The 23763-nt window shown below is 48.9% G+C and overlaps 1 protein-coding gene across 2 annotated transcripts in view; it reads right to left on the bottom strand.

Annotated features, from left to right (window-relative positions):
* Positions 1 to 897: 897 nt before the first annotated feature.
* The window catches only part of STK32B (serine/threonine kinase 32B), a gene marked incomplete at its 3' end in the record, with an annotated part of 352809 nt that continues 329943 nt past the window's right edge, over positions 898 to 23763 (bottom strand). For both annotated transcript variants that reach the window (XM_081233695.1, XM_081233696.1), the window contains 4 exons: positions 21778 to 21903; positions 19011 to 19142; positions 16889 to 16953; positions 898 to 1036 (listed from right to left, as the gene is read on the bottom strand). In XM_081233695.1, coding sequence (XP_081089821.1) covers positions 898 to 1036; positions 16889 to 16953; positions 19011 to 19142; positions 21778 to 21903 — 462 coding nt within the window. The remainder of the gene's footprint in view (positions 1037 to 16888; positions 16954 to 19010; positions 19143 to 21777; positions 21904 to 23763) is intronic.

Here is a 23763-nt window from a genome sequence, read left to right as displayed (position 1 = left end):
TTTGTGTTAGCCCACTGTCCTCCTAAACTTTCTAACCACCTGTGCTTCCTAATTTATCATGTGGAGCAGCCTCTTTGATGGCAGTTGTAGACCCTCTTTAAGACAATGCCGATGAGATGACATAACCCCTTTTCAGGAAAGAAAACTTGGATGGGGAAGGAGACTCAGAGTTCTGCTGTGGGACTGGGTTTTGGGAGGAACTCTGCTGACACTCTATAGGAGAGACTGATGGTCAGTGACTTGACCTTCTGAATGGGCATCTACGGGCCATCCCAGCACCAGGGGTGGGGTGGGAGTGGAGACCTACTGAAATTAAAGGTGGAGATGGTGGACAGCCATCTTAGAAGGTCAGAAAGACTGAGAAGGCAAAAGAAGACACTTCCGGCTTAGCTCCAGGATTGGGGAATGGGGTTTCCATAGGCTGGGCTAACACATCAGATGTTTGAGGGCTTCATTTTCGAAAGTACTGTCTTAAGAGCCAGGACGGACCGAACTGCAGAGTTGTGTTGGTTTAATTGCTTTGGGGGAGGGGAGTGCACTTCAAATATTAAGGTTTTATTTTGCCCGTGTAAACAACTTTATAAAGGTTTTGCATGTCCGCTACCCAATTGGATTCTTTGAATAACCTTGTAATTAGAGGTGGGGCAGAGAGCTATTTAACCCCTTTGGCAGATGTGGAAAACTGAGGCACAGAAAGGGCAAGGCTTGTCCACAGTCAAGCAGGTATCAGCCAGGCAGCTGGGACCAGAACCCAGGCTCCTCAGCTCCGAGCCCAGGGTTCCTTCTCTGCATCTGATGTTATTAGAGGTGAGACAGGGACCATCGTGGCATAAAGAGGGGCTTTTGGTGGGCAGGGCAGAGGTGTGTGCAGTCCCGCTGGAAGCCACAGGTGGTGGCTTAGCTGCTGCAGCCACGGGAGCAGGCGTGGGCCAGGATGTTGTTGTTACACCCGTCCTGGAGCTTGCCCTGGGCCTGGCTCCCGGCTCGGCCTTCTGTGTCCAAGAGTTGGCCGCTCTGCCCTTGCTGCTTCCTCAGCCTGCACACAAGCACAGCAGAGACCCAAGTTAGTGATGTGGAGCGGGGGATGTCCAGGGACACGGCTGGGGAAGCAGGGCGACCGAGGAGCCTTCATGTCATGCTGGCCTGGGGAAGCACAACCCCTGAGGGGACCAGAATGCTGTGTCTGGATCCTGGCAGGCTGGGATCCACACCCAGCTCAGGTGTGGATCTGATGAGTTACTCAACACCCAGAACTTCGGTTTCTCTATCTGTAAAATGGAGATAGTAATACCTACATCATGGCTCCTTGTGAAGTCCACAAGAGATCATGTATATAATTTGCCTAAGTTCACACAGTAGGTAAAGGGGCGTGTCCCACACATTATTCACGCATGTATGTGTAGTGAATGCACACTAACGGACCAGTCATCATGCCAGGGAGCAGAGGAAACCCTGGCGAGCAAAGCAGTCAGGTTCTCTGTCCTCAGAGAGCTTATCACCTGATGGGGAAGATGAACACTGACCAGATTGTCCCACAAGGAAATATCTGAACAGATGAGCACCCAGACTTACAAACTACCCCATGACAAACTGTGTTAAGGGAGCACAATTTTTTTTAAAATTTCTTCTTGAAGTATAGTTGACTTACAATGTTGTGTTAGTTTCAGGTGTACATCAGTGACTCAGCTATATATCTATATATATCTCTATCTAACTATCTACCTATCTACTCTTTACATATTCTTTCCCATTATGGTTTATTACAGGATATGGAATATAGTTCCCTGTGCTATACAGTAGGACCTTGTTGTTTATTTTATTTATAGTTTACAACTGCTAATCCCAAACTCCTAGTTTATTCCTCCTCCCTCCCTTCACCCTTCAGTAACCATAAATTTGTCTTCTATGTCTGTGGGTCTGTCTCTGTTTTGTAAATTAGTTCATTTGCATCATATTTTTTAATTAATTAATTAATTAGGGTTTTTTTTGCGATACACGGGCCTCTCACTGTTGTGGCCTCTCTTGTTGCAGAGCACAGGCTCCGGATGTGCAGGCTCAGCGGCCATGGCTCACGGGCCCAGCCACTCCGCGGCATGTGGGATCTTCCCAGACCGGGGCACGAACCCGTGTCCCCTGCAGCAGCAGGCGGACTCTCAACCACTGCGCCACCAGGGAAGCCCAACCTCCTGTCCTTTGTCTACTTGCAGGGACTAGGACCAGGTGCCCAGTGCCTCTGCCTCTGAGGCTTGCAGGCCTCCAGGTAGGACAACTGGGAAAGGTAGTCAGGATAAAATACGTCATTCTAGTGGAGGAGGGCTCAGGGCCCAGAGGCCCAGAGGCCCTGGATCCAGTGGCCAAAGTGAGCAGGGAGGGGAGAGCCTAGGATGAGGAAGGGAGGTGGTCAGACTTCCTCAGCAAGGTTGGGATTGCCTGGGAATCTTGCTCCCCTGGCCCTTTATTCCCTCTCCTACATTCAGAGACTCTCTCAGGCACCTCTGGAGAGAAAATCAGATCGGAACTAGGGAAAACTCAAATGACTAAGAAATCTATGAGAGTGAAAGGGAAATGCTTTTACTTCCAAAGTAGGACATTGCTGTTTGGTTCACAATCTGTGAAGCCCCACAATTCTCTGGGTATATTGCAAGATAAAGATGAATGCCATTAAGATTTTCTTTTAAATGCCTCAACATAGCATAGACAGCATTACTATCTCTAGATTTCTGAACTTCCCTGATTATAACGCAAAATAAATCTTCAAAGACTGCATAATAAAGAGTGGAGCATAGGGATGAGAGAGCCCTGATGAGGGAGAGATGGATTCTGAAATCTTGTGTAGATTAGGGAAGGCTTCCTGCAGGAGGCAGCCTTTGAGCTGGGCTTTAAGGATTGGTCTGGAATGTGTGAAGCTGGAGGGAGGGAGGGAGGAGATTTGAAATGAAGGGACACCAGTGAGGTAAGTCACGGAAAGTAAAAACGGTACTGCATGGTGGACCAGAGTCCTTTCTGGAGCTGGATAGGTTCAGCCACTTCAGCTCCTCTTTCTGGCTAGAGCTATTTTAAAGAGTAGAACCAGGGGCTTCCCTGGTGGCACAGCGCTAAGACTCCACCTGCCAATTCAGGGGACATGGGTTCAAACTCTAGTCCGGGAAGATCCCACATGCCGTGGAGCAACTAAGCCCATGCGCCACAACTACTGAAGCCTGTGCGCCTAGAGCCCATGCTCTGCAACAAGAGAAGCCACCGCAGTGAGAAGCCCGCGCACCGCAATGAAGAGTTGCTCCCGCTCAGTGCAACTAGAGAAAGCCTGCGCACAGCAACGAAGACCCAACACAGCCAAAATAAATAAATAAATAAAATATTTTTTAAAAAAAGAGTAGAACCAGCTGTTTCAAGTCTCCCCTCCTCTATGGAGGGTCATAAGTATTCATAAGAATACTATGACCATGGGTACTGGAGGCCTAGAGTGGTGTCTAAATGAGGTGTGAGTCATGCCCCTTGCAACTTACCACCAGGTGCAGTGTGAGATGAGAAGGCAGAATCCACAAGGATGGACCCCTCTCTAGACATCCACCCATCCATCCACGGGCTTACACAACTGGATTCGAATATAGTTTTGGGAGGCTCCAAAGCCTGCATTCTTCCCACTACATCTGCATTCCCACCTACTACCAACCATTTAGCATCCAGCCACCATCCACCCACCCATTCACTTTCTATCCACGTATCCATATATTCATTCATTTGCTTACCCATCTGCCTATTCATCTACCCCATCCATCCAACCATCATCCATCCATATGTCCATCTGTCCCACCCCACCCCCACCTGTCCACCCCTACTCACCTAACTCACCTCCCCTTACTCACTTACTTATTCACCTACCCACCCATGTACCTCTATACAGACACCTATCTATTTACCTTAACCATTCATTATCCATCCATCCATCAATACATCCCTCCATCTACCCTTCTACTCATCATCCATCTAAGTATCCACTTACCATCCATTTCATCTATTCACTATCCACCCATCCATTGATTCCCCCCATAGATCCCCTATTTACCCATCCACCCACACAGCTACCTCACATCACCTATTCATCTAGTATCCATCCACCTGTCTATCCATCCATCCACCACCCTTCTGCCCATCCAATCATCCATCTACTCCCATATTTCCATTCATCACTGCCACCCTCCCATCTGCTCAATGCCCACCCACCCATTCACTCCCCTATCCTTCCACTCATCCTTTTTACCAGCACTATCTGTGTGCCAGGTTCTATGTTCCAGGCTCACAGTTGAAGGGGCTGGGGAGCAGGACAGAGAGCAAACAGTGAACATTCACTGTGATGAAGTCTTTGCTGGAAGGAAGCAGTATGGCTTGGCATTCAAGGCCTGGGTTTGGAGCCAGGCTGTCTGGTTCTATCCCTGGGTCTGCCACTTACTAGCCATGTAACTTTGGGAGGCTAGATTCAAACCCAGGGCTGTCTGTCTCCAAGACCCCTGCCCTTTCCACTGACTCTTATGCCTTTCAATCTGGATCTGGAAGGAAGGTAGCATGGAATGATTTTTCCACACTCTGAAGGAATTAGAAAGTCTCAGTTTGCTCACATAGGAACCCACAAACCAAGACAATGATATGAAACCATATGGTTGGCCCCGAGAGCTCACTTCCATGACTAGCTCAGAGCCTAGTTATCTATAATTCAAGAGGAAACGAGAAAGGATTTTACATATCTTACTAGACACAGCCCAAGTCTACCGATGCAAATTGGCTAGTTATCTCCACGATGGCAGGAACATTTAATTTTCTCAGACACTTTATCAAATTAATTGTCAGCTTTGTGACCAGAATTCTGAGTGATGGATGTGAATGCTCTCAACGTCCCAAACTCAAGCAATAGATCCCACAAGGAAGTGCTCTGTGACGGAGACCCTTGATTAGCAAGAACAGAACACATTAAAATTTGTAGTAACTTGGGCTGGAGGCATTTTTCAAAGGCAAAGCACTACATAGGACCAAAATAAAATGGTTAGCAATCAAACTAATTTCAAATCAAGCTATTTCACACCCCGAGGATGGAATCAGTTTCATACCAACATTGATCTGCAACATCAAACCCTAGGTGCGGCCTGGCCTCCTGTTCCGGGGTGATGTCCAGCTTTCCTTTGTGCTGTGTGTGCTTTAAAAATGGGAAACATTTCAAGTGCGGTCGCACCTAGTCGTGTCATTTCACTGGTTATATGTCTCCTGAACTGTGTGGAATCATGGAGTGGCAGTGTGGCATGCTGGGAGAAGGCAGGATTTGGAGCCAGCTTCCTGAAGCCCCTCTTTCCTTACCTGTAACATGGCCACAGCACCACCTCTTTAAAGGAGAAGATGAACTAATGCATAGTGTCCATCTGCCCTGTAACAGGCACTTTATAAAGGGCAGTGATTTTTATGATGATGATTGCAGTGTGGGGATACCCCCATTTCACAGATGGAGAAACTGAGGATCAGTAAGTAAAGCTTAACTTCCTGCCACAGTTCTGATGAATGTCTCCCAGCAAGGAGGCCCCCACAGATGGTTCTGCAGGCCTCGTTCTGGGGGATCAAGGCTGAAGACCTGGAGAAGAGGAGGGTACTGGAAGGGGTTACACACAGAGTGGCTGAGAGTCAGGACCCAGAAATGGGTGAAACAAGACAATAGGCTCATGGGGAGGGAATCCAGCCCCACAAGTCATGGTGGGGTCCAGAGGGGTCTATAAACCAGGGAAGGCTGGGCATGGAAATGGCAACTGGAACTGGGTCTCCAGCCTGGTTACTGGTCTCCCCTCCTCTGGGCAAGGGACACCGAATGCCATCTGTGACTGCACAGCCGCCGGCACAGCGACCAGCCTGGGGCGGGTGCACAGTCAATGTGTGTTGGAAGGCTGGGCGGGTGAATGCAGGGATAAATGCTCAGCCAGGTTTCCACCACTCATCAGCAGCCTGTTTGCACAGGTTGGCAGGCTCTGTCTCAACACACCCAGGGGGAAAGGATGCCAGTCCCAATTAAATGGAGTAAAGGGATGTCTTAGCTGGACAAAAATTGGATGACCATTAGAACTGGCGAGCTCACAGCCCTCGTGGACAACAATTGGAGCTTTCTCTCTTGTGGCCAAGGGAGTTGAGATAGGTTGTTATTTTGTGTGTATGCATAAGAGTTCGTTAAAGAATTAAGGCAAAATGATGTTTGACATGGCACTTAATTGATACAGTACTGTATTGGTCTGATAACTTTGTGCATAATTAATATTACTAGCAAACACTTGGGCAGTGCTGACTGATTGTGTAGGGGGGCTGTTAAGTGCTTAACATCTGTTAACTCACTGATCTTTACGACAATCCTTCATTTGGAGTAGGTTTTAATACCCCATTTTACAGATGAGGAAACTGAGGCAGTAGTGTGAGGCCCAAGGTCACAAAGCTAGCATGGATCAGGATTCAAAACCAGGCAGTCTGATTCCAGAGGCTGTGCTTTTAGCTGTAATGTATACTGCTTCTCTATGGTTAATAAAAACCAGAGTCGAAGTTACCAGAACGTTCTGAAAGGGAACACTCCAAATTGAAGAATGGTTGTCTGTTTGGGGACAGGGGGTGGATACTGAAGAGAAGAAAGCAAACAGTCACCTGGTCTAATTGTTTGTACACTGCAAGAATCCCGCCTCTAGCATCCCTAGCAGAGAGCCAGCCAGTCTTAACCCAAACCCCACTGCCCACCTCCCAGGATAGCCCATTTCATGTGGGAACTGCTTAAATCCTTAGAAACTTTTCCTTCATGTAGAATTTCAACTGAGAAATCTGCTGCCTGAGAGCTCCTTTCGGTTGGCCTTTATTGTGCTTCCCGGAATTATTCAGCTGATTCTAATTTCTCTCTCATGGGATACTCCTTCAATTCTTAGAAGCCCCCTGGACCTCCATCATCCATCTTCCATCATCCCCCAGGTCCACCCTGCCCCACTCTCCGCCTGCTCGCCAGCTTGGGAGTCCGACTTGTAGGAATTGTATCAAAAGCTCCCAAGCTCTTTGGGCTTCCAGCTGGGCTTGGCCCGTGGGGAGCCCTGGCAGAAATCAGAAGGAGCAAGGGCAGTCAAGTTTGGGCATCAGGTCCCCAGCCCCTTTCCTGCACTGTCACCTGGGGCTGCTGGGAACACTGGAAGGTCGCTGCTCCAATCAAGGTAGCCTTTTCCCTGGACGACCTCCCTCTCCTCATCTCTGTCACCCACCGGGTGGGAACCCCTTGACTTCTCCGAAGCCCCAGTTCACTGCACAAGCTTCTGTGACGCCCTTACAGCCACACCTTTGTAAAGTGTCCTTTGAAAATAAATTATCCTTGGAGTGTTTCCCCTGCAACTCTGACTGATACAACATGCTTCTGCTCTCCCATGAGGTGTCTCTTCCTTAAGTAAAAACTCGGTAGAACTGGCTGTTCCACTTTCAAACCTCATCACTTATTGGGAAGACCACCTTGGTTGCAATACTTATCTCACAAATTCAGTAACAGCCTTTGGCCAGAAGCATTACAATTCTGTCTATTTTATCGGCTTTGCCTGAAGCAAAACCTATTTGAGGGAGTCTTAGGATGGCGTCAGCTATGGCATGGGTGTGATATAGCAAATTGTAGGGGATTATCTTACTGAGCATCCTCTCTATATACACCTTTGCTAATAGATGAGCTCTGGGAAAACTGAAGGGATGGCAGCCCTGGTTTCTGAGTGATAGGGGTTGAGATTTGATGAGTTCATCTTCATTCGGCACCTCCTCATTTAATACCTACACCCACCCTTCCAGATAAGAATTAACAGCACCCATTCTGAGGGTGAGGAATGGGTGAGAGGGGATGAGGAACTGGTGGTAGGTCACACAGCTTTTCAGAGGGGAGCCCCGGCTCACATGGAGGACCTGGCTCTTCCCATCTTCCCAGCTAAGTGCTCCTCCCTATACACTGGCACTAGTAGATTTCTCTCTAGATTTAGAGGTGGGGCTGACCTTTTACGTCTGAGCTGGCTTAAGGATGAGACTTGCTGGGTCCTCACTTCTGTGGGTTGGGGGCCTGATGGACAGGTAGCCACTAATGGTGTTCACCAAACATTCTGATTTGCCCCTCTCTAGGCACGCAGCAAGAGTGCACCTCCTGGCTCCTCTGGAGCTGGGTGCGGCCATGTGACCAGTTCTGGCCCGTGAGTAGAAATGCTACCATCAGGCTGGAGCATTGCCGACGCAAGACCCTCCCGAAGTCTCTTTCCCTCTGTCACTCTCACGGCCATGTTCCAGAGATGCTCCTTCAGTCTGCGTCCTGGAACGATGGGGATGGTGACACGGTAGCAGCACCCCCCAGCTAACCTGCCATGAACAGGAAACAGACCTTTGCTGTTGTATGCCGCCAAGATTGGGAGTTTGTGCCTCCTTAGGTTCAGAGAGGGGTTCTGGAGATTCAGACACTGGTCCTTTGGTGAGTAATGGCCTCAGTCCAATTCTGGGCCAGAGGGTAACCATGGGAAAACCCTGGGGCTGCAGATTGAAATGAACTCTTTGATGGCCAAGGGACCTGAATTGGTGTCCACTTTGGGGCCGGTACTTCCATGCCTGGGCAGCCAGAGCTCCCTGTCCCCTATTCCCCTGCCCCATCCATGTACAGTTACCACGTTCTACCTGCCCAGAGGAAGGGAGGAGGTCAGACAGAAAGCCAAGAGGGGCCACCTGCCATTTCTTTATTAACCTTCCCCAGACCTCAACATCTGTCACTCCCTATTCTTTTTTTTTTTTTAACATCTTTATTGGAGTATAATTGCTTTACAATGGTGTTAGTTTCTGCTTTATAACAAGGTGAATCAGTTATACATATACATATGTTCCCATGTCTCTTCCCTCTTGCATCTCCCTCCCTCCCACCCTCCCTATCGCACCCCTCTAGATGGTCACAAACCACCGAGCTGATCTCCCTGTGCTGTGCGGCTGCTTCCCACTAGCTATCTATTTTACGTTTGGTAGTGTATATATGTCCATGCCACCCTCTCACTTTGTCACAGCTTACCCTTACCCCTCCCCATATCCTCAAGTCCATTCTGTAGTAGGTCTGTGTCTTTATTCCTGTCTTACCCCTAGGTTCTTCAGGACATTTTTTTTTCTTAAATTCCATATGTATGTGTTGGCATACGGTATTTGTCTTTCTCTTTCTGACTTACTTCACTCTGTATGACAGACTCTAGGTCCATCCACCTCATTACAAATAGCTCAGTTTCGTTTCTTTTAATGGCTGAGTAATATTCCATTGTATATATGTGCCACATCTTCCTTTTTTTTTTTTTTTTTTTGCGGTATGCGTGCCTCTCACCATTGTGGCCTCTCCCGTTGAGGAGCACAGGCTCCGGACGCGCAGGCTCAGCGGCCATGGCTCACGGGCCTAGCCGCTCCGCGGCATGTGGGATCTTCCCAGACCGGGGCACAAACCCGTGTCCCCTGCATCGGCAGGCGGACTCTCAACCACTGCACCACCAGGGAAGCCCTGTGCCACATCTTCTTTATCCATTCATCCGATGATGGACACTTAGGTTGTTTCCATCTCCTGGCTATTGTAAATAGAGCTGCAATGAACATTTTGGTACATGACTCTTTTGGAATTATGGTTTTCTCAGGGTATATGCCCAGTAGTGGGATTGCTGGGTCATATGGTAGTTCTATTTGTAGTTTTTTAAGGAGCCTCCATACTATTCTCCATAGTGGCTGTACCAATTCACATTCCCACCAGCAGTGTCACTCCCTATTCTTTCCTCTCCTGGGCTCTATTTACCCTACACTACCGTCCTTACTTTCCAAGTGGAGTGGACCACCATCATTTTGCCTTTCTAGTGATTTTATAAATCTTACCTCCCTCTCACAGCTATTGATTGGCCTAAGGGCAGACACATGACCCAATCAGCACCAGTCAGAGTTCTCCAATGGCCAGATTTGATTGGTCCAGGGACTAGCACCTGACCAATCAAAGTCATTCCCTGGGGTACTCGAATTTGAGATCAGGAAAGCATTCTCCTTCTTGTCTTTCCTCAACTCCTTGTTTTATCTACTTTCTTGAGTTTGGTGGCAGAGCTGGGAGACTCTGGAGCTCAGTGTGTAGAAAGAACCGGTTTACAGGTAAAAGAAAATGACTTTGATGTGCAGAGAAAAACAAATCACCGGAAGAAGGAAGGAGTGAGTTCAGGCAACGTTCCTGGCCCCCGTCCCAGTTACTTTGGGATCACATTGCATTACAGAACTTCCTGTGGCTAAATGAGTCCTGCAGTAAGTTTCCATTTCACTGAAGCTGTTTTCTTTTTGTTTTCATCCCTTGTAGCCATGGTAGTCTCAGAGCATTCACCATTTGTGCTGGTATCTGCCTCTCTAGACTCCTAGAGCCACGACTTGTGTAGGTTAAGCCATGGGACTTAGGTATGTGTTATATATATATATATATATACACACACATATAAACATATATACACATACATATATATATACATACACAAACACACACATATATATACACATCCCAATAAACCCCTTGTAAGTCGAAAATATCCTAAAAGTCAAAAATGTATTTAACATACCTAACCTACCAAACATCATAGCTTAGATTTCCTACCTTAAAAGTGCTCAGAGCTCAACATCATTAATCATTAGAGAAATGCAAATCAAAACTACAATGAGGGCTTCCCTGGTGGCGCAGTGGTTGAGAGTCCGCCTGCCGATGCAGGGGACACGGGTTCATGCCCCGGTCTGGGAAGATCCCACATGCTGCAGAGCGGCTGGGCCAGTGAGCCATGGCCGCTGAGCCTGCACGTCCGGAGCCTGTGCTCCGCAACGGGAGAGGCCACAACAGTGAGAGGTCCGCATAACGCAAAAAAAACAAAAACAAAAACAAAAAAAACTACAATGAGATATCATCTCACACCAGTCAGAATGGACATCATCAAAAAATCTACAAACAACAAATGCTGGAGAGGGTGTGGAGAAAAGGGAGCCCTCTTGCACTGTTGGTGGGAATGTCACCACCACCACCATCATCATTTAGTCTAAAACAGAACATTAGGTCCTATTTATAATTTTCAAATTTACACATAGCCTCATTTCACATAAGGCCTATAAATATTCACATAAAAAATTAGGGTACCTCTTTTGTACTAGAGAAAACCGATTGAAGGGAAAGTAAAGATGGGTCTTTAAATGAGTTAAGTCTGAGCAGACCAGTAAGAGCATGTGCTTTGCTGCTCGGGGCAACGGGGTTGTATACACTCGGGGCGATCTGTCAGGGTCTGCGTGTCTCCCTTGGCTGACTGTAAACTAAGGCTCCTATCTTTTATTGGTTGAGATTGATATGTCATGATCAGTCACCCTTTTTCACCTGGCTGAAATTTCCTTTGATGGAGAACCGCGTGAAGTGGACAGAGGGCCCTGATTCCCGTGTGATTTCTTGATTTCGAGTTTTCATTAAACTTGAGTTTTCAAAAGAGCCCAGAATCCAGTGGATGGAAGATGAGAGTTCAAGTCCTTCGTCTTTCAATTAAGAGCCGCAAGAGCTTGGGAATAATAATAATAATAATAATAATAATAAAAGTACCTCAGGAAAATGTGATGAGTAAGGATTAGAGCAATGGTTCTCCACTGGGGGTGATCTGCTTGCCAGGGAACATGTGGCAATGCCCGGGGTCATTTTTGGCGTCACCGCTATGGAGGTGCTACTGATATCTAATGAATAAAGGTCACAGATTCTGCTAAACATACTATAATGCACAGGACGGTCCCCACATCAAAGAATTGATGTCAATAGTCATCAAGTGTCAACAGAGCTGAGGTTGAGAAGCCCTGGATTAAAGGAACAGGATCTAAAACCATAAAATCATGTACAGTTACTGTTAATAATATTATTAAACATAACATATGCAGTGTTTGATTTTTAAAATGTAATGTTTTCAAGGGCTCCAAAGGTAGCTTAAATGTGCTTTTAAATGTTTTTATTTCTTTAAGAGAGGAAGCAGATAGAAAATTCAGTTCCTCAAACTCCTTTCGCACCAGGGGCTTCTTATCCTGCAAACCTTTGTCAAATGCTATTGAAAAGACCTTTTGGAAAAATCACCCCTGCTCGGATCTTTGGCCAAAATAGGAGGACAAGCCCCAGAGTGCACTTCTCAAACTAATGGAAGCTCAGCTGCCCAGGCCCTGGAAGCCCCGACCAGTCCCTGGAAGCAGATGCTCCACCTGGCTCAGTGGCCTTTTGCCAGCTGAGACCATTAACCAATAATAGCTGCATTTCCAGAAAATTAGGCAGTGCTAATTTTAATCTTGTTCTCTGTTTAGAAACTGAAGTCCAGAGAGGTCAGACCTAGGGCATCTCCTCCACGTTTGCACAGTGGCCTAAGAATGTTTGCATCCCACCATCTCCCCTGCAGGCTTCAAGCATCCTGAGGACATGGTCCTGCTAGATCCACTTCCATGACCCCAAGTCTCAGGTCAGAATTAATATATCTTTCAAAGGGCTGAATGAGAACCTCCTATGGGAGCTGCCACAGTAGATGCCCGGCCCGTGTCCCCTTGGCACTTCATGCCTATGACAGCTTCCTCATCCCACGGAGAGAGGGGAACCTTTTCTCTGTCCAAGAGTTTTTTCTAGTTGAGGAAGCGCACTTGGCCCATGCAAGAGGTAGTAGCTATGCTGGGGCGGTTAGAGGCTTCAGCAGTATTCTTCCACCCATGAGGGCTCGAAGTTGCAGGTGAATGATCCAGGGCAAAGGAGAAAGAGGGCTGGAAGGTTTGCAGTGTGTATGGCTGTTAGCATAACTGACGCCATCTTGGGCCTGTTCATTTCTTCCTGTCCTTCCACTGACCCCACCTAGGACTGTACTGTGTAGTAAATCTCTTCTCTGTCGTCAATGGGTTTGTAATTAATAGATACTGTTTAATGATCATGAGGTCCAGGTAGCCTCTATGCTCTGTTAGTCTCCAAATAATGATAAAGACCTTTGCTGACATATTCCTGGCACCCACCCACCATAAATCAGATAAGGCCTTGACTTAGGAATGCAATCCCCGTCTCCAAGCACTTACCCCCATACCCTAGGTTAACTACAAAATTGTGATGGTCCCTCGGAGGTGTGGAGTGCAGCTGCTGATGCCTCCAGATTGCCACATGCCCCATCCAATCCACATGTAAGTAACCCGCAATAAACTTCACAACTGTACTTTATGGAGCTGCCTGCCTCGTTGTTTGGTCTCAAGATACCTTCTCAGTTCGTTGGGCACTTTTCATTTCCTCTGTCCTCGGAGACAGTTTTAGATGGGGAATTCTCATGACTCAGTCCAGAACCAACTGGAGGATGCACGGTTTGGGCACACTGGTGTCCTGCAGAAATTCACATCGGAACAACTGGAATAACATATTACAGTGCAGATCCCCAGGCCCATTCTCTCAGCTTCTGATTCAGAAGTATGCCGTGTTGGTTTCCTGGGTGCGGGGCTGGGGAGCTGTAACACGGTACCTCCAGCTGCGTGGCTTATAGTAACAGAAATGTACTATCTCACAGTCTGGAGGCCAGAAGTCTGAAATTAAGGTGTTGGCAGGGTTTGTTCCTTCTGGAGGCTTTGAGGGAGAATCTGTTCCAGGCCCCTCTCCTGGCTTCTGTTGGCTGTGGGCAATCCTTGGCTTTCCTAGGTTTGCACATGGATCACTCCAGCCCCTGACGCCATTTTCACACAGTCTTCTCCCTGTGTCTGTGTCTCTTTTCTTATTAGGATACCAGTCATATTGGATTAAGGGTCCCCTGCTCCAGTGTGACCGCATCTCAACTAATTATATCTGCAACAACCCTATTTCCAAATAAGGTCGCATTCTAAGGTCCTGGTGGCTAGAACTTCAGCATATCTTTTTTTGGGGGGACACAGTTCAACCTGTAACAGATGCAGCAATTCTAAATGCTAACAACCCCCCGGGAGATTCCGACATGAACCCCTGTGACTATGGCACTTCCTTCTGGTTCTTCTTTACAGAGCCTTCTGCAGAGACAAGGCCTGTAACAACCGTACATGGAGCAGGACCCGTCTGTTGCACTTTGACAGCCGGGTGTGCAGAGAATGAAAGGAAACAGAACTGCTGAAGGGAGGCAGCAAGGGGCAGCATGGTCCCAGCGGAGCATGAAGGGAAGCCTGGCTCGGCGTCTTGGCGTCCCCTACTGTCACCCCACTGGCCACATGCCTGAGGTCGGAAAGAAGGTACTTGACTTAATTTTCCAGCTACTCAAATGCCAACACAGCAGGTGCTTCAAAAACAGGATTGCAGAAAGAAGTGCAGGATGAATAGCGCCGACTTTTTTTTCTTGGTTTAAAAGGAAATCTCTTGCTTTGGGGCAGATCATGCCTCATGAATTGACTTCTCACAGGCACTTTTGTAGATGAGAAACTGCAGCAGAGAGGGTTATGGGTAGATGCAATGTGGCTCCCTTCCCATGTACACTGTGGAGCAGGGATGGGGTTTGACATGGAGGGGTCGACGTGATGCTCAGACAGCATCCAGACACCAAGCCGTCCACCTGGATAGGGTGGGCGGGGAGAGGCTGGGGGAAAGGCACTGCTCCCAGCACACCTGCTCTGATAGGTAGCCTATAGCCTCAGAGCCACGGGGGAGCACCTGAGGTGAACAGAGAGGCAGGGATGAAAGAGCAGGAACCTCGGTGAAACCCATGCACGTCTCCCCTTACGGGCCATCTTCTTTCCTGCCTCCTGCTTTTGCGTATGCTGGTCCTTGACCCCACAGCCTCTATCTGGAAAATGACTTCCACCCTCTCTCTGTTAACGGTGCCAGCCTCACTTCAAATCCATGACCACAACTCTCAAAGGGGTTCTCAGCACGGCTGGGCGATCCTACTACATTTCTCTATCCATTCACTTGTCCATGTGAGAAAGAACACCTAATTGGTCGAAGCCACTAAATAGTTAGATTTCTGCTAAAAGCAGCCAGATGCAACCCCTAAACAACACAAGGAGGGATATCCCATGTTCATTTTCTTTTAATGGGAAACAACTTGGATTCTTCGGATTCTAGATTGAAGCATCTTCTGGCACACAGCACCATATGCAATGTGATTGCTCTCCGCTCGGGTCCGTCACCCCTCTGCCTTTTCACAGGCTCACATTTGCCATCCAGGCACTCTCTGAGGACCCTTCAGACATGCCTGAACTGATAAAGGACCCGAGGCAAGGTTGCCTGGAGGCCACCATCACTTTGGTCCAAAGTGCCCAAGCTGGTTTGAGCGGAAGTTCCCAGGACTGGGTGTCTACCGCTGGGAGGGGACCATGAGCCTCAGAGCAGACAGGACCACAGGGAAACTGTGATGAGCTCTGAAACCGCTCACCACGTCAGCCCCCGCCTGTCCCAAGTCTGATGTGCTGTGTTGCAGAGGCACTTCCCGTTCTGCTGGGAGCAAGGACGTAGTCCTGCAGCGGGTGAGGCTTGCTGCCCAGCTTGGTGTGTGTGTCTGGCCTAACCTGGGCATCCACCAGCCCTAGAGCTTTAGCTGACCAGGATAAATGACAGGCTGCAGTCTCCTTCACCTCCCCAAGTGCCCACTGGGAATGGGGCCCCGCCCTACCCACCGACCCAAACAACTCTGCCCCGGGGCCCTCACCTCGCGCTGCTCCACCCTCCATGCACGCTTAGGGAATACAAACTTCTTCAACAGCCGGTGGTCCCTGTGTCTGCCACGCTGTCTCGTTCTCTGTGCCTTGTCCTCACTCCTGGAACTCCGCGCCTTGCCCTCCTCGCCCGTCAGGACTCAGCCGGGCATGGTGCCTCCAGAAGCTTCCCTGACACCCAGGCTGAGCCTGGCACCTGCTGTCGGAGCCACGCCTGGGCTGCCGTTTTCCCTATCATGCATCCCCACTGTTGCTGTCACCTGCCACAAGCTGAAAATGGTGGAACGCTGGTGAACGCCTAAGGGCCAAGCTGGCATGTGTCCATCTGGCCCTCCTGGAGGTAGGGAAGCGTATCCCATCATCTCCGCGAGCCCAAGGCCTAGTTGAGTGTTGGCCAAATGGGGCTGATGTGCTGTCAGTCCTGCCTACAGGGTTTCAGCTCCTGCTGCAGGAGCCCATGGCTGCCCAAGCCGCTGCTCTGACTCATCAGGCACAGGCGGATGAACCCCCAGATAGTAATGTCAGCTGGGACCAAGCCTGAGCCTCTGTTTCCTTGGCTGCTGTAAGGGCAGTCATGCGGCCAGACCCCAGCTTTGCCCCTCCCAACTCAGCATCATCCTATCTCCTGCCAGCCCATGACGCTGGGGTCCTAGCACAGTCCACACCACCTCACCCCATCAAATAATAACAAGAACAAGAACAATAATAGTAATCCTTTTCATGAGTACTCCTACCATGCCAGGTATTGTATCAACGGCCTCATTTAACCTTACCACAAACACACTGCAAGGGAGTCATTTCCTCTTTGTCATTGCTGAAAATGAGGCTCAGTGACGTCAAGTGACTTGCCTTAGGTCACTCTGGCAGCAGAAGAGCCAGGACTTGATCCCGGGCAATTTTGCTCCAGAGCTCGGGCACGTAACCACCTGTAGGCCTGCCCCTCTGCACCAGCATCCTGTGTGCCAGGTTGGTCCTCCTGTGGCCACCCCACTTCACATAAACACCCTGAGGCCCAGAGAGGTGAAGTTAGTGCCTTGCTCGGGCCACATGGCAGAGGCAGGATTAGAACAACGGGGTCCACCTGCTGCTTCCCTTCCAGCATCGTGGCTAGCTTCATGGGGGGCCAGGGACCCCGATTCCCCAAGGGAGACTTTCTGCCCTTGGAAGGGCTCTGCCCAGCAGATGCTGGTGGTGGACTTACTTCTCTCTGTTGAATATGATGAATTCTTTCCGCACTGTCTCTAGGCATTGCTGGAGGTGTCCATTCTGTCAAAGAGTACAGAGAGGGGACTGTAAGTGATGAAGCATCATCCAGGGAGTGAGGACGAGCAGAGACTGATCTAAATGGGACCACGGATGCTTGGGGCTGGGGACAATCAAAGCGGCTGGAGCAGCCCTGATTGTACTGGCGGCTGTGCCACCGGGGGTGGGGAGGGGGGCTGGCAGACAGAGATGCTTTTCTCCATTTTAAGCCATTAAATCCAAATTTAAAAGCCATGTTAAAACGGAATAGGAATTGAAAATCATGACCTTGGTTTCCTGATCACTTGAATGTTCGTTAGTCCTAATTGAAGCATGGTGTGGAGAGGGAGAAATTTAAGGCCATTGTGCAAAGGTGCTCATTCTCTTCAGGAACAGGTGCCAAGGACCATCCGTCCCACGGATGGTCTGTAATACACGTCTCAGAGGCTGTCTGGATGCCGAATGTACACTGCGTGCCTGTGCAGGAACCCCACACCCTTGTGTGCCCTCACGTACACACACCCAGCCCTTCCCAGGCCAACTTCTGCATTAGGCTGTGCAGGCACTGGCTTAGGCTTCACGATACTTTTAGGGGCTACAAAGATGTTTTAATTTCTTTTCAAATAAGCTGAAAAAAATGAATTTTTAAATTTGAAAGTTATATTCATCTTCCTACCAATGTAATCATGCATTACAATTTTTAATATATTTTGATGGAGGAAGGGGCAGTTGTGGGTTGAATTGTGTCCTCCAAAAAGATACGTTGTGGAATGGATAAAGAAGGTTTGTATATATACAATGAAATACTACTCAGCCATGAAAAAAGAATGAAATAATGCCATTTGCAGCAACATGGATGGACCTGGAGATTATCATACTAAGTGAAGTAAGTCAGAAAGAGAAAGACAAATACTGTATGTTATCATTTACATGTGGAATCTAAAAGATGACACAAATGAACCTATCTACAAAGCTGAAATAGACTCACAGACATAGAGAACAGACCTGTGGTTGCCAAGGGGGAGGAGAGGGCAGAGGAGGGAAGGAGTGGGAGTTTGGGATGAGCAGATGCAAACTATTATATATAGAATGGATAAGCAACAAGGTCCTATTGTATAGCACAGGGAACTATATTCAATACCCTGTGATAAACCATAATGGAAAAGAATATGAAAAAGAATGTATATATGTGTATAACTGAATCACTTTGCTGTACAGCAGAAATTAACACAACATTGTAAATCAACCATACTTAATAAAAAATAAAAAATAAAAAAAATTTTAAAAAGATATGTTGAAGACCTAACCCCCTGGACTGGTGAATGTGAGCTTATTTGGAAACAGGGTCTTTGTAGATGGAACTAGTTAAGCTGAAGTCATCCTGGAGCAGGGTGGGCTCTACATATAACAACGGGTGTCCCTAAAAGAGGGCCGTGTGAAGACACAGAGAGGGAAACGCCACGTGAAGACGGAGGGAGAGATGGGAGTGATGTAGCTGCAAGCCAAGGGATGTCAAGGGCTGCTGGCCACCGCCAGAAGCTGCAAGAGGCGAGGAGGGACCCTCCCTATAGCCTTTGGAGAGAGCAAAGCTCTGTCGATACTTGATTTTGAACTTCTGGCCTCTAGAATTGTGTGAATACGTTTCAGTTGTTTTAAGACACCAAGTGTGTGATACTTTGTGATGGCAGCCTAGAAAATTAATGCAGTGGCCCACAGAGTGTGGCCCTGGGTGCCTCCACAGTATAAAACCTTTGCAGAGGGTGCCGGGGGCTACTCAGAACAGCGCTGGTGTCGCTCAGCATCATTTCTTCTGCTCTTGCTCACAGATACAGAGGTTCCTGCACTAGGAACAGTGCTAATGTGAATGATGAGAGCACGGATATGTCCATCTCCAGTGATGCTTTCACAGGGTCCTGCTATGCAAGACCACGTGTTCGATGGAGGCATTTTATTGACTGCAAATGAACGTATTTGGTGGGACAAAGTGACAAGCCCCCATCTGGCTAAGAAGCAGCTCAATCGTATTCACTGGAGTATAGGATTCCTCTCTGCCTGGGGTCTGCTCCTGAGAGAGCACTCACCAGAGGACAGCTCTCCTTCGTGCCATCTTTGGACCTGTTCTTTGCCAACCTCTTCTTCTTTTTGTGAAGTGGTTTGGATTCAAGAATCATTTCTTCAAGTTCAAATGTGGGATCACAGTTCAGCCTCCCTTTCTGAAAGGAAATGGAAAAGAAAACACGGTTTGTCTTTGTTCCGTGCCATTGAATTGTATTTTCATTCATTCAATCAATCATTCATTCATTCAACAAGTGACAATGAACTACTCCTGTGGGATACATCAGCTACACTTTCTTCCTGATAGTGAACAGTGACACATCCTCGCTGCACACGTCATTCATTTATCCCCATAATCCCGCCCACCTTGCACAGCCCACTTATTAACATCCACAGGTTCCCTTGATCTCCTTACGTATGTTCATTTCGTGAGGTTGAGTTCAGCTTTCCAATCTGTTCTTTTCACTTATTTTCTCATACTCTCCTTCTCATGTCATTACTACCTTTTCTATAAATATCACTTTGAACCATTCCATTTAAAAATACCATTTCTGGCCAGAATCTACCCAGTTCCCCATCCTAGCTCCCTGGTCTCCTGAAGCTAGAGCCGGCTGACCCTCAGGCCTGGCCCTACCGTAGGCTGGGCTCCTGCCACTTTGGTCAGGAGTAATATCAGTCTCCCTGACTTATCCCAGGTGGCTCTTTTCCATCCTGAGACCCAGCCCAGGATGCTGGCCCTCTCAGGCAGCACAGTCTGGTGGTTATAACATCAATGGCTCTGAAGGTGCTCAGAAAAGACAACAACCCAGTTTTGCTGCTTTCTGACCTTGAACAAGTTTTTAACTTCTTTGGGACTCAGTTCATTATCTGTAAAGTCTGGATAAGCATTCCTCCCTCATGCAAGATTAAATAAGTTAATAAAGTTCTTCATGTAGGGCCAAGTGAGAAGTGAGTCCTTGAGTAGGTGTCCCTGTTCCTGATTGGATGGGGGCCAGGGAGGAGAGGGACCAGGCACAACCCCAGAGGGGGGCTGCCAGCCTTGCCACTGAGTCCTACAGCCTCATCTTTCACCTGCGTGTCTTTGAGGGAGACATATAACCTGTCTCTGCCTCAGTTTCCTCATCTGTATAAAATGCAGCAGGTTCAGTGGGTTGATGAGGATTAACTGAGATAGTGTTTGCAAATCTTCTAGAATGGGTCCTTCCTGATCCATGGCAGGCCTGCAATGACTGACCACTCCCTCTGCTGCCCTGCAGTCCCAGCCACCTCCCATGGGAGCCCCAGCCTTAAACCCCAACTTATAAGTGAGGGTCTTGATACCTGCTATCAAACTTGCCTTGGCCAGGCTGCCTCACCCCTCGATGTCAGCCAGTGCCCTGCCATGGCCAGGCAGGAGGAGAAACCAGGGCTTTGCAGATAGAACTGGGGCAAGGCCTGGCTTTTCCACTCACTAGCAAGTCCCTCAACCTCTCTGGCCCTCAGTTTCCATAACTGTAAAATGAGGGTAAGTGCTCTGAGCTTGTGGGGTTGGGGTGACACAATGCAGGGAAAGCTCTTAGCCCAGTCCCTGCCACAGGGTGGGTACCAACAAATGTTAATCACAGTTATTATTATTATTGTTTTGTTGGTGGTCTGATGGGGAGCAGTAAGTACTACATTCTTTTCCCTTTCCCATCTCGATCCTGGAGAGAGGTCCCAGCAGAACAGTCCCCACTGGGATTGTCTGTACTGACAGCTCTCCCCCACCTGCCCCTGCCGGGATCCTCACACCGCCAACTTCTATGGCTCCACTAATAGTCCCCTTTCCCTTGGTGGCACATCTGCCCGCCACCACTCTACCTCTCCCAGTGAGCAGGTCAGATTGCAGGACCAAGTCTTTCCTGGCCTGATTTATCTTTCTTTCCTCCCTCCCTCCCTCCCTTCCTTCCTTCCTTCCTTCCTTCCTTCAGTGGAGGCTCTGGATCCAGACTGCCTGAGGTCAAGCCCTGGCTTTGCCAATTTCTCACTGAGTAATTGTGGGCAGTTTGCTTAACCTGAGACTACTCACTTAAGCTGAGACTACTAACAGGGCCCCCTTCCCTATTGTGAAACTTATATGACATAATGTACGTGAAGCTTTAGAACACGCTTAACCCTATTGGCTGTTATCGTTAACTGATCCATACTCATGTGACAAGCACATATCGAGGTCTTCTAGCAGCTTCTAGGGTCACCCATTGCTCCGGGATCTCTCTCAGGCGAAGGTCAGCCAACCCACCCTCTGAAGCTCTCGGGGAATGGCGGATGCACGCAACAGAACGTTATTGACCGCTAATGCAGACCTAGGCACCTGTCCAGTGGGGAACCAGGGAGGGTGAGATCCACTCCAGGTAAGGGGATGGAGAGGCTGGCTGGGAAAACGTCCCAGAGGAGGCAATGACTGCGTTTGCTCCTTATCCAGAAGGCAGTTACCAAGACCCTCCAGTGGGCCACTTGCTGCGTTTTACGCTGAGTCTGGAAGGAGGGGTAGATTTCCAAGTGGACAAGAAAGGCATTCCTGGAAGAGGAAGCAGTGTGTTCACAGGTATGGAGCTAAGAAACAGTGTGGCCAGAGGGGACAACTGCAGGCATCTGTGTGTGGACCTCGGAAATCAGGTACAAATGCACCCTGAATCTCAGTGAAACGTGATTCCTCTGGTGCTCAGGTGACCGTGGCCAGCAGGGCCCCCACTGAACAGCTTCTGGCGTCTTCCTGCCCGCCCAGGTTGGGGACCCTGCACAGGGTGGGATGCCGTCGAACAGGACCTCACTCACATTGGGTACGAAGCCGGGCATCAGGGCCTTCTCCCACACCGCGTCCCAGTTCATGTCGGCCAAGTAGGGTGCGCTCTGGACGTCACCGAGGCTGGACAGGCGGCTCTTGGGGTCCTTGGTCAGGAGCTGCAGGCAAAGGGCAAATGTGCTCGCTTGGGCAGTGCACCCCACCGAGGTTTTTGGGGGAATCCGAAGGCGGAGTCTTGGGAAAATGAAGGTGACCCTGCTTTCTGCGTTCCATGAATGTCCTGCCCTGTTTGGGCTGCTGTGTTGGAAGCATCACCTACACTCATCTCTTTATAGCCAGGGAGGAACTGAGGGGTCAGGCTGCTGGAAGGTCATCCAGCAATGGGCTCTTTGGACAAGGACTAGATTTTCGCCCGCCGTGCTCCCCTTGGGAACTCGCACCGTGTGACATGCCACCTCTCAATGAGGTCTGCAGAGGCTTCCAATTAAAAATAAAAAGAATTAGCCACCTTGATTTAGGACTTTCAGCTTGGTAATGGGATTCACAAAAGCATAATAAAATTTCTCCCTGGACAGCTATGAGGTGACCTCTGCAGTCTGATGGAATGACCTCATTTGTAGCCAAGGGGTCAAGTTTTAGCTTCCCTTCAAATGGAGTTTCTGCTAATAAGGGGTGATGCAGTAAAAGAAAAAAAAATAGCCGTACAATATTACCTTGCATCCAGAGGGGTTTTCAACTTTCAAAACAGTAGCTTATCTGGTGCAAGAACACTGAGGCTAAAAATGAAAGACGGGGCCCAGCCCTGGGAGGGCCACTCGGTAGCAGTGTGGCCCCGGCTGAGCTGCTGACTGTGCTGTGCGTGTTTCCTCCTCTGAAAGTAGGAAGGATAATGGTAACTCTTCCACTTCTGGCTCATGATTCAGATGAGACCCAAAGGGGATGGATGAGGAACTGGGACACACCAAGGCAGGATGCCACACCCAGCTGCTGGCAGGTGGGAGCTGGAATCAGGACCCCCCCCGCCAGTCGGCTCCCACCTGCCACTGCAACAAGTGGGCTACAGTCACACCATGGGAGGGGCACCTGGCAGGGTCCCACCTGCTGATCACGGTGGCCTCTCTCTAGGAACTGTCCCCAAAATGACGGGTACAGATTTAAACAGAGATGCTGCTTCAATGCCCAGGGCAGGGCGGCGGTGGAGGGGGGTGGCCACCGTTTAGGGCAGCAGTTAGTTCTCTGACTCCATGGGTGGGTGGGAAGTGGAGGTGTTGGCAGGTGGGTGGAGCTTCCAGGTGATTCCAATCAGCAGTTGGTTAAGGACCACTGATGTCTAAAACCCAGGGGGTGAATCTCCCCTAAAGCAATTTAACTAATGAGTAATTCCCTAAATCATCTACAGAGTTTGGAGGGAGTAAGAGCTGATATCTGGAGTTCAGAGAGCTTGGATTTAAATCCTCCTCTGCCTCGAACAGCCCTGTGGCAGTGAGTGAATGATCTGCTTTCCCAAGCCTCAGTTTTCCCACCTCTACTATGGGGGCACCAACACTACTCCTCTCACAGGGCATGTAAGGACTAAATGAGCAGAGCCCCCATATAACATTCCCCCAACCAGTGCTGGCTGCCGTCATCATAATTCCTTCATTAAAGGTGACTGGTGCTGACCACATGCAAGGCTCGACTCTGTGTCTTGGAGGATTCCGAGTGAGTTTCGCTGAATGCCAGCCTCAGAAGGAGGGCGCCACGACCCACTGCCCATGCTGAACTCGAGCTTATCAGAACAGAAACAACAGGGCCCGCCCCACCATTTCTGATTCAGCAGGTCTGGGGGTGGAGTCTGAGAATCCGCATTTCTAACAAGCTCCCAGGGGATGCTGGTCCAGGAACCACCTTGGAGAACCACTGCTTTATTCCACTAGCAACAGTTCCCAGGAAAAGTCAGGAGACGCCCAATGGCTTAAAGGTCAGTGAGTTAAAAGACGATTTGTAAAATGTTTAAAGAGCTATATGCATTAAATATT

The sequence above is a fragment of the Mesoplodon bidens genome (assembly GCF_964165515.1).
Source record: "Mesoplodon bidens genome assembly, chromosome: 1".
Taxonomy (NCBI): Eukaryota; Metazoa; Chordata; class Mammalia; order Artiodactyla; family Ziphiidae; genus Mesoplodon; species Mesoplodon bidens.
This window is presented reverse-complemented; position numbering and strand designations above follow the sequence as displayed.